We start from the raw sequence: 11,809 nt of genomic DNA on the forward strand, positions 1-11,809 counted from the left end.
AGGTCCGGGGGACTTGTCTATCCTCAAATTATTCAAAATGTCCAACACATCTTCCTTCCTAACAAGTATCTCCTCTAGCTTACCAGTCCATAATGATCTAGTGAAATGCCTTGACATACGAATCCAAATGTATTGTGGGGGTCAGCAAGTAAAATGCAAATATAATGCTGCTTGTCAGCTCTGCATACCCATACAGGATATGAAATCTATCTTATCATTAAATGCTGATTTTATTTTTTTCTCTCTCTGAACTAGAACCGTTTGATTTTATGGTTGCTGTACTGTTACTCAGTGTAAAGTGGTTTCCATAAATTTAATTCCTTATTATCTCATACTATATCTTATCTGTCTCTTTTTCATTCAATCCTCATCATTTGAACCATCAGTAACAGCATTGATTGCTAACTTAATCTGCAAGTTTACGTGATTATTTTTCTCTCTGTCATGTAGAAAATCCTCCAAATCCAAAATCTAGAACATCCAAAATGCTGGTCATTAAAAAGGTCCTTAAAGAAGAACCAATACTACCAGGATATCCTCTGACAGGGGGATCTCATCCCCAGCCTGTGAAGAATGGGACAGGACCCAGTGTCTATAAGGGATTGATTCCTAAGGCTGCTGGACCCCCAGCAAAGGTACGTTGAGATCTCACCACACCAGTTAATAATGATCCTTGCTTAACATGTTTAATGGGGTGTTCCAATTTCCTTTTCTATTTTATTTGCGCAAATATCTAAAGTTAAAACCCAAGTTTAATCGAGACTATTTGGACAAACATTAAGTAGTTTGGATTAAAGTTGAAAAGTTAATTTTTCTAATGATCAGGAATGCGACTCTTAGCAAGTAAAATAATCAAGCATTTGATGATGTGTTGGTCTGTCCTTGTGTGTGTCTGCATCTGAAGCTTGGCATAATAATTCAGGACATCTTTTGGCAGTGCACAAGAACCTAAAAGGAAAGTGGGGGTGGTGAGACTGGTGTGTGCGTAAGAGTCAAAACACAGTGCACTAGCTTCATTTGGAATCTTATTGCTATTTGACAAATTGAGAGAAAAAGGCTTAGAACAGTTTTATGCCTGGTTGTGAAGTTTTGATGGAAAGCCAGTTGCCATGACTTGGAAGTGCCGGTGTTGGACTGGGGTGGACCAAGTTTTTAAAAAATCTCTCAATACCAGGTTATAGTCCAACAGTGCTTTCAAATAAACCTGCTGGATGTTCAAAGTTTGGGTGAAGATTTGTAGCTCGGGTGCTTGTTGTTGTGGTTCTGTTTGCCGAGCTGGAAATTTTTGTTGCAAACGTTTCGTCCCCTGTCTAGGTGACATCCTCAGTGCTTGGGAGCCTCCTGTGAAGCGCTTCTGTGGTGTTTCCTCCGGCATTTATAGTGGCCTGTCCCTGCCGCTTCCGGTTGTCAGTTTCAGCTGTCCGCTGTAGTGGTCGGTATATTGGGTCCAGGTCCATGTGTTTGTTGATGGAGTTTGTGTATGAGTGCCATGCTTCTAGGAATTCCCTGGCTGTTCTTTGTTTCGCTTGCCCTATAATGGTAGTGTTGTCCCAGTCGAATTTATGTTGCTTGTCATCTGCGTGTGTGGCTACTAAGGATAGCTGGTCGTGGCGTTTCATGGCGAGTTGATGTTCATGGATGCGGCTCGTTAGCTGTCTTCCTGGGTCAGATATGTTGATGACACCTTTGTGATCATTAAAAACACAGAAATAGAGAAAACACACCGGATCATCAACGCCACACTCTCAGGAATCCTATTCACGAGAGAAGAAGAAAAGGATAACCAACTCCCATTCCTAGACGTGATGGTACACAGAACACCGAACAGAGAATTCACCACAAAGGTATAGCCACACACACAGACCAAGTCCTGAACTATGAAAGCAACCACTCCAACACACACAAAAGAAGTTGCATCCAGACACTATTCAAAAGGACCACAACACACTGCAGCACACCAGAACTGCAAAAAGAGGAAGAGGAACACCTGTACAAGGTATTCGCCAAAAACGGATACCCGCGCAACTTCATCAACAGATGCCTAAGAGAAAGACAACGGAACGAGAACATGCCGCAACCCAAAGGACTAGCCACACTACCATACATCAGGAGCATTTCAGAACTGACAGCCAGACTACTACTATTACTAGGACTTGTAACAGCACACAAACCAACAGCCACGCTCAGACAACAACTCACCAGAACGAAGGACCCGATACGCAGAGGAGCAAAACTGATGTAGTGTACAAAATCCCATGCAAGGACTGTACAAAACACTATATAGGACAAACAGGAAGACAGCTAATGATCTGCATCCATGAACATCAACTAGCCACGAAACGCCACGACCAGCTATCCTTAGTAGCCACACACGCAGATGACCAGCAACATGAATTCAACTGGGACAACACTACCATTATAGGGCAAGCCAAACAAAGAACAGCCAGGGAATTCCTAGAAGCATGGCACTCATCCACAAACTCCATCAACAAACACATGGACCCGGACCCAATATACCAACCACTACAGCGGACAGCTGAAACTGACAACCGGAAGCGGCAGGGACAGGCCACTATAAATGCCAGAGGAAACACCACAGAAGCGCTTCACAGGAGGCTCCCAAGCACTGAGGATGTCACCTAGACAGGGGACGAAACGTTTGCAACAAAAATTTCCAGCTCGGCAAACAGAACCACAACAAACCTGCTGGACTATAACCTGGTGTTGTGATTTTTTTTTAATATGAAGCAGAAAAAACGAATTTTTAGGTCAGAAATTTCCATTTAACCTTTTAAGTCTGACTTGACAATACATCAAATTAGTTGAGACATTTTAAAATTTTTAAAACCGAGATCACCCAGTTAAGCCAAACAGAAACGTCTTTGAAAATGGAGTAAAGCATGACAAAAAACTTGTTTTGCATTCTGCTGAAACCTAGTCTTATAAAAGTCAATATTTTTGACTTGGTTACATGACAAATTTTAGGAGATCGGCAGTAGAAAACGTAAATAAGGTCATGATTGGAATTGATTCAGGCCAAATTAAAACTAATTCTAGTGTCAGTAGAGACCAATGTTCTTGAATAGGGCTTTTCAGGGTACTGACAACATTCAAAACCTACAATAAGAAATAGGAACAGGAGTAGGTTGTTTGGTCCCTCTAGCCTATTCCACTACTCAATAATAGGACCATGACTGATCTGACATTCCTCACGTCTACTTTGCTGCCCTTTCCCTGTAAACCTTGATTTCCCTTCTGGTTTAAGAATCTATCCATCTCAACCAAGTAATTAATTAATGGGGAAGATTCAGTAAATTTTACACCAAAGCTTGTTTTTTGTTTAATATTGCTTGAACTTCTGATAGTAACTGATGTTTTCACATTTCCACATGGCCCTAGAGCCAAGGGTAAAATAAATTATTGATATATTGCAATGATGTAGAGAGGCTAAAGGAGCTGAGGTTGCTGTCATTCGTATCACAACATAGTACTGAAGAAGGAAGCCATTCAGTCCATCAGAATATGTGCCAACTAATTAAAGGGGCAATCTAGTTAGTCCATTTCACCCGTAACCCTGCAATCTTGTTTCCTTCCAGTAGTCATCTAAGTATCTTTCTGAAGATTCCTTTTGAATCTGTGACTATCACCCAATTAGGCAGTGTTCAAAATCCTAACTTGTCATTGCCTGAAAACTTTTTTCTCATGGCCGGCTCTGGCTTTTAGCCACTCATCTTAAATTGGTACCACTGGTTATTGACCTTTCAATGACTCAACAGTTTCTCTTCACTTACTATATTTAAAGCCTTCATGGCTTTAGACTCTTCAATTAAATCTCCTGCAAGTCTTCTCTCCTCTTAAAGGGAACAACCCTAAGTTCTACAGTCTTCCTAAAACTCTTATCCTGATCTTTATATGAAGATTGTATCTCTCTTCCTGAATTTTTGATTGTGGGCTGAAATGACTTTTTACAAAGTTATTTTTACCGAGTGTTAAAGGATTATTACACTGGTTAAAAGCAAGCAATGTGAACTTGTGTGAGTATTGTTTACCCAGTTGCTTGTTGATAGAATAGTGCAAGCAGAGTTTGCAGTCAAGCTGGAGCCAGATGGTGTGTACAAATGGGGCTTTGGCTGGCAACAAGTAGCTGATTCATTTGTGGATGAATGATCACTTATCAATATCAACATCTCTTCAGTTGGCTGCCAGACACCGAAACAGTTTATAGATGTAAATGTTTGGGAGAAGCAATCAAATCTCTGCAAAGAGAGCAGTTCTCCATTTTTTTTTTCCCTGCAATTACAGTCATAGCCATAGTCATACAGCATGGAAATAGACCCTATTACCCTACCCGTCCATTCTGACCAAGTTTCCCAAAGTAAAATTAGTCCTACAGGCCTGTGTTTGGCCTGTATACCAAACAGGTATATTCCCTATTCATGTACCTATCCAAATGTCTTTTTAAATGTTGTAATCATACCTGCATCTAACACTTTCTCTGGCAGTTCATTACACATGCAAAACATCCACTGTGAAATAGTTGTTCCTCTGGTCCCTTTTAAATCTTTCTCCTCTCACCTTAAAATTATGCCCTGTGGTTATGAACTCCCTCACCCTAGAGAAAAGGCCTTCCCTATTCATCTTATCGATGTCCCTCATGATTTTTTTAAAACCTCTATAATATTCTGTGCATACCTTGGTTTCTTCTATTATATCATCTTTTCTTTTGAGCAGTAAACTATTTGTTTTATTATTAAAATCAAAGGTGTATCATTGCATGCTTATCTTTCAGTGAGAGATCACCCAGTTAAAACCAAGCAAAATGTTTGATTTATCAATGGTGGGCAAGATATTGGAGAAGGTTCTTGGGGGCAAGATTTACACTCATTTGGAAAAGAAGAGACTTATTAGGGATAGTCAGCAGGGCTGACGTGTGCAAGTTGTCTCAAATTTGATTGCTTTTTTTTAGCAAGTGATGTTTGAAGATAGGGCAGTGGTTGTAGTCATTGTGGACTTTTTCAAATGCTTTACGATGGTCCCTTGTGATTAGCTGGTCCAGAAGATTAAGTTGAGTGGCCTCCATGGTGAATTGGCATGTTTGGTACAAAATTGGCTTGGTCATAGGAGACAGCAGGGTGTTACTCTGACTGCAGATCTGTGACCACAAGGATCAGTCCTGGAACCTTTATTTATTATAGGGTATAGATGAGTTGAAAAGTTTGCCATAAAAATGGCAGATGGAGCTTAATCTGGACAAGTGCGATGTGTCGCACACCTAAAGATAGACCATTGATTTTTCCCATTCGCAGTTGCTGTAACCTGTGACTATTAATTGATGAGCCAAATACCTTTTTATATGTTGTTCCAATGATCCTATGCCTCCTGCAAGCAGGTAAAAGTATCTGGAGAAGGAATATTGAGAAACAGCTGCTTGATCAGCCATAGAATTATCTCAGTGACCTCTGTAGATAAGAACCACTGAACTGCCTGTCTGGTCTTTTAACTCTGCCTATAAACATGTTTGTTGTTTCTTGTCTGTATGTGCATTAGGAGAGGGCTTATAAGAGGATTACAGTTTCAACTAGTCATGTTATATGCCAATGGTTCATAATTGTTTATCCTTCGAATCCACTTATTTGTCATAAATAGTCATGCTTGTTAAGTATAGAAACCTGGTCTGTGTTTTCTGCCAGCCTGGGTCTGAAACACAAGTAAATAGGGAATTTTGTGTACTTTTTGAAACTTTTAACCTTTCTGACACTTCTGGGGATAGCAGAAATTGATTTCTAGAGCTATACCCCAGTGAGGTGTGAATAACTCCAGAGGCTGGTATCCAGTCACCAAGTTACCCTTTGTTAGAGCCAGCTCTGAGTGAACAGGATGTCTGACATCCTTGTTCTGATCTGTTAGCAGGGCTCCCTAATTTGGGCTGTTAATAAGGTCCACTCAGGGAACTCATTATTCTGAGGTCCACCTGGCTGACCTCATTACAATTATACATCCCTCCCCTTTTGAGTTTGACAGCGTAGACCAATTTTTTTTTTGTAGCTCCTCTGGTGTTTTAGCACTGGGTCTGGTTCTTCTGACTCTGCCTCCAATACAAGCAGTGTGTAATGCACAGTAGCTGGCCTCTTGCACCTGGAGTGTCTTGCAAGAAATTCATTCTCTTCAGGTGGTAACGATGTCGAGGCAGCAATGATCACTGTGTTCATCTCAGATCCTGAGATACCTTCAGTGTTTGTCGGAGATTGAGAACCCACTGGTTCCTGAACACTCAGGCTGTTGAGGAGCCACACACGTTTTGCTTCAGCGTAGTTGGCGAGTTTGCAATTTTCAGGACTGTTGCTTGTTCAGGACATTCTCACTTCCCCGAGCTTTATATGTCACTAGACTTGACCTCTTGTCAAATTCTGAGGAAGGTTCACTGGACCCAAGACATTAATTCTGAATTTTCTCCACAGATGCTGCCAGGCTTGCTGAGCTTTTCCAGCAGTTTCTGTTCTTCTTTGAAAAAGACAATCTTACTTGACTTTATTCTCGTCAATCTATCTCTTGCAGTTGCATCTGCACGTGACAATATTGGTGAGAGTGAGCATTGCATGTTCCTTATGGCGATGTACAAAGTTTTTAATGAATTTTGAACAGATCGAGCAACTCAAAACTGAACACTCATAATGTCTGTGTGGGCCACTAGCAGCAGTAAAATCATGTTCAGCCACAATCTGTAACCTCATGGCCTGGTATATCCCCCACTGTATCATTACCATCAAGCTGAAGACCAACCTTAGTTCAATGAACAGGGCATGAAGACATGCTGGGGGCAGTGTGAAATATGTTGATTTTGAGACTGCAACATTGTCTTAGACGCCACATAGTGGAAAGCTTGTTGTAATAGACAGAGATAAGTAGTCCCATAACCAACAAGTCAAATCAAAGCTCATGAGTTCTGCCATATCTAGTAATAAATACTGGTGGACAATTTATACAACTTAAATTGAGGCGGAGGCTGCACGAATATCCCACTTGCAATTATGGGAGAACCCAACACATCAGTGTAAATGGCAAGGCCAAAGCATCAACCAGCAGTGAGACTTCTTCAGATCCAGAGTCCATGCTGTGCTCTCCTAGTGCAAATTCTTTCTGACTTTGTCCAGCACCTCAGCCACCTTTTGGTCAGTGTGTTGTGTCACTGATGAAAACCTATCCAAAAATGGTAACAGTGGGCTTTGTAAGGTGTTATTCTGTCCATATAACCATCAGACTGTTGCTTGACCAATCTTTGGGGCAGCTCTTCCAGTTTTGGCACGAGCCCCCAATGTTAGGAAGGAGCTGGTTTGGGTTTGCATTGTCATTTGTTCACGATGGTTAGTCTGGTTTCACTCATTCCTGAATAACTGCTTTTTATGTGGTGAAGGTATTTTGAGTTCTGTTGCTGGCATATTCCTTATTTATGTCCTATAACAATTATATATTTGAAAACTGGAATGGGATGTAATTTGGAAGGAAACTTGGAGATGTTGGTAACTTGCACTTGAGCAGACATGCAACAATTAGTGTCTGTTTGTTACTGGGTTATGTTTGTGTGTATGTAATCTGTTCTGCACAGGGGAATTAATTAAAATACAAGATACAATTTGCAAATAGACCATTTTTGTTTACTTACAAAAATGCATCCTTTTGGGAAAGATTACCCACCTTATTCCTTCTATATTTCTGCATAAAAGTCATCATTTAAGAGGGTAGGTAAACTAAGACCCTCCTAATTGCCAGAAGTCGTACACTGCTAGGTTATAGCTGGAACAGGTTTATTTGAAATCACAAGCTTTCGGAGTGCTACTTCTTCATCAGGTGAAGTCCTTCATTTTCACTTCACCTGACGACAAAGGAGCAGTGCTCCGAAAGGCTGTGATTTCAAATAAACCTGTTCTGACTATAACCTAGTGTTGTATGACTTCTGACTTTGTCCACCCCAGTCCAACAGTGGCACCTCCATATCATGATTCCTAATTGCATAATTGAAAATTTTGGTTTTGAGAAAATTTGTTTGTATAGTTTGATTCAACCTTTACAATATGACAACTGAAATACAATTTGTTGATTTGAATAATAACCAAAAACTACCTGAGTTTTGCTATTGGATGTTCTGTGAGTCCCCTGATTTAGTTCATAACTATCTGTTATTTTAGAGCTATTTTTAGTTTGAACATTTGAACAAAAGGCAACGTATATGACTCACTGCGCCTTCCTTTCTCCACACCTTCTCCTTTTTTATTATAATATTATTTTAATACTTTTCTTAACACTTTGCCCCTCTTTCTCTCTCCTGTTCTGTCCATCTTGACTGATGTAGTTCTAGCTCTATTTGTCTTGCCTCTCATCTCCTCCAGCTTTGTTTTATCTAATAGTTCTAATTATAAATTGCAGGCCACTTACTATTGATTCCTTTTATTTAGCCTGCACAGTGGAAAGCCTCAGCAAAGGAAAACAAACATGGGACTCCATTTGTCAGCTTCAATGCTCTCCTAAAACCTGTACCTCAAACCTTCAGTTCATCACCAAACTCTTTAAAGGAGGTACAATTTTATGCACTAACTACTGAATTATCTTTTGTGCTAATTTTTAAAATGTTTCATCATGAAGCTCCACTTGATGACCTCAGTTTTGTGCAGAGACTTAAGCTGTGGAACGGAAGCCACTAATTTTCAGAAACTGACCCTGAGATGCTTTTATGGTGGATTTGTGGGTGCTGTGGCCAGTGACTCAGTCATAAATTTACTTAAATTAGCATTTGGTGAAGGGTTTTTTTAACAGCGAGTTCCTGGAGGCTACTCTTGATGAATGTAACATATGTAATACACTTTGGTTTTGCTCCTGGCTGTTAGAGATTCTGCATTGGAAGTGACAGTCATAGAACCTCATTTAAAGCCTACATAAAAGCAGTTTTCTGTTTAGGAGGGACAAATATCACACTTTTAATAAAACACCATATTTGCAGTTCTGATCTCTTCAGACTGGAGTTACGATGAAATCAAAGTAATTGATTTGTTATGATGTTCTGCGGGATGAGCAAGAGAAACTATTTCATTCCAGTTCCCATTTCTTCTTTCAAGAAAATTTGAATGAGCACTTCATTGGAAACACCTGCACACTTGAAATATTTAGTTGCATTTAATACGCTGTATCGAAAGTATTAGAAGGGAAAATTTCATATAATGCAAACTGTACCTGTTTACAATTTTTGTAGCTTATTGAAGTCCCTTGTGTGTAATGAAAAGTAATATTTTATGTCCATGGTTATGAAGCGCCAAAAATGGGTGACTTTTTTAAAAAAAATTTTTTTTTCAACTCTGCACAGGGGTAAATATTTTCTAATCAACCTGTTCAGACAGGTTATGATATGCTTGTGGAATAGATGGGGCTTGAACCCAGGCCTCCTGGCTCAGAGATAGGGGCGCTACCACTGCACAGAAGAGCCTGTTTTCCAAACTGAAGCAATTTAAATTATTTAATTTTTTTCAGATTTTTATGTTGTCACTATCAAACATCAACCTGTACACCGAAAACAATTTAGGTTTTAGGACTACAGCAAACCTAATTCATTGCTCTGACCCCGTATGTTCAGAACAAGGACTCAAGTGATAAATGTGGCATGTTATGGCTTTTCTATAAATATCCAAACTTGATTAATTTTTGGATTCCTCTGTTATTTAGAAATTATGAAATGTTATTGTGCTCTGACTATTTTTTTGTTCTGGTAATTCCATCAGAAATGTAATGTGATCTGTATCATTTGTTATGGAGTACACATCTACATTAGTTACTTTTGGACAAAAGTTTTAAAATTTACATCTGAACTGGATTCTTGAAAGTGATGCTAAACCATAAGAACAGGAACAGGTTGAGGCCTTTCAGACCCTCCAGCCTGTTGCTTGATCGCTCCTCAAGTCCGCTTTTTTGCTCTGTCCCTGTAACCCTTGATTTCCCCTGCTGATCAAGAATTTACCTAGCTCAGCCGTCAATATACACAAGGACTGGTGGTCCCCACAGCTTTCAGTGGCAAGCAGATCCAAAGACACTCAACTACCTGAGGAATGAAATTCTTCCTCATCTCAGTCTTTAAGTAGTGTCCCTTTATTCTGAGACTATGCCCTCTGGCCCTTGTGTTTCCCCATGGGGGGAGCCCCTTCTCAGCATTTACCCTGTCAAGCCCCTTGAGAGTCTAATATGTTTCAATACAATCACCTCTGATTCTTCTAAACTCCAGTGAGTAGAGTTCCAATCTGCTTAAATTTCGCTCAAAGACTATCTCTCCCATACCAAGGATTATTCAAGTGAACCTTCTATGAACAGCCTCAACTGAAATGATCCCTTTTTTCTTATCATAGTAGGGATAGTACTCCAGATGTGGTCTCACCAGCATCTTATACAGTTGCAGTAAGATTTCCAACCCTTTGTAGTGCAACTTCCTTGAAATGAGGAACTAATATTTCACAGCCTTCCCGATTACCTGCTGCAGCTCTGTGCTAGTTTTGTTTCATGCAAGAGTACCCTCATCCCTTAGTGTTGCAGATTTATGCCATTTTTCTCCATTGAAATAATAGTTCATTTATTCTGCCTTCCAAATTGATCAATTTTATATTTTTCCATACCATACTCCAGTTGCCGACTTTTTGCCCACTGAACTCAACCTATCAATATTTCTGTGAACTGTTTATGTCCCTCGTGCAAATTGTTTTTCCACGTATTGTTGTGTTATCTGCAAATTTGGCTACAAAACATTTGCTTCCTTCTAAAGAATTAACTCATTGTAGCCAGTTGTGTTCTCACCACTGATCCCTGTGGCACCTTACAGGTCGCCAACCTCAGACTCCCACAGCGTGGAAGTTGACCTTCCGGTCCATGCAGACTAAGTTCCTAAACCAAACTAGTCCTGTTTGCCTGTGATTGAACCATGTCCCTCAATCTTTCAAATTTGTGTATTTATCTGAATGTTAGTTAAATTTTGTAAGTGTACCTGGATCTATCATTTCCTTGAGTAATTCATTCCACATACGAACCACTCAGTGTGGGGGGGAAAGAATTATCCTTCAAGTCCTTTTTTTAAATCTTTCTCCTTTCACCTTAAAAATATGCCCTTGAGTTTATAACTCTCCACCCTAGGGAAAAAACCTTTTACTGTTCACCTTGTCTATGCTCCACATGATGTTATAAACCTCAATAAGGTCACTCCTCAAATTCCTACACTCAAATGAAAAAGGTCCCAGCCTCTTCAGCTCAAATCCTCCAGACCCAGCAACGTTCTTGTAAATCTTTTCTGAACCCTCTCCAATTGAATAGTTCATTTCTTATAGCAGGGAAAGAACCCCTTCTCCCACTCACTTTTTAAAAATGGGATTATTGAATTGTCTGGGATGTTTGGTGTTTTGTCATAAATTATCATAGAATGTCTACAGTATGAGAACATTATTTTAATTGTGTAAAGTCAGATTTATTTTTTCCCAATACAGTATACCCAGTACAGTAATGGATCATTTAGAAGTATACATAAGAGTTGTAGCTTGTGTATCTATTTAACTGATTACATGTAAAGGTAACAACAATGACTGCAGATGCTGGAAACCAGATTCTGGATTAGTGGTGCTGGAAGAGCACAGCAGTTCAGGCAGCGTCCGAGGAGCAGTAAAATCGATGTTTCGGTCAAAAGTCCTTCATCAGGAATAAAGGCAGAGAGCCTGAAGGGTGGAGAGAAAAGCTAGAGGATGGGGGTGGGGAGAAAGTAGCATAGAGTACAATAGGTGAGTGGGGGCGGGGG

At 39.9% G+C, this 11,809-nt stretch overlaps 1 protein-coding gene across 1 annotated transcript in view; it reads left to right on the plus strand.

Annotated features, from left to right (window-relative positions):
• The window catches only part of LOC122549387 (vasculin-like), a 76,303-nt gene that overhangs the window by 46,460 nt on the left and 18,034 nt on the right, over positions 1-11,809 (plus strand). The window contains exons 7-8 of the mRNA XM_043689126.1: positions 451-635; positions 8,451-8,570. Of these exons, the coding sequence (XP_043545061.1) occupies positions 451-635; positions 8,451-8,570 (305 nt within the window). The remainder of the gene's footprint in view (positions 1-450; positions 636-8,450; positions 8,571-11,809) is intronic.

The sequence above is a fragment of the Chiloscyllium plagiosum genome, chromosome 1 (assembly GCF_004010195.1).
Source record: "Chiloscyllium plagiosum isolate BGI_BamShark_2017 chromosome 1, ASM401019v2, whole genome shotgun sequence".
Classification (NCBI taxonomy): Eukaryota; Metazoa; Chordata; class Chondrichthyes; order Orectolobiformes; family Hemiscylliidae; genus Chiloscyllium; species Chiloscyllium plagiosum.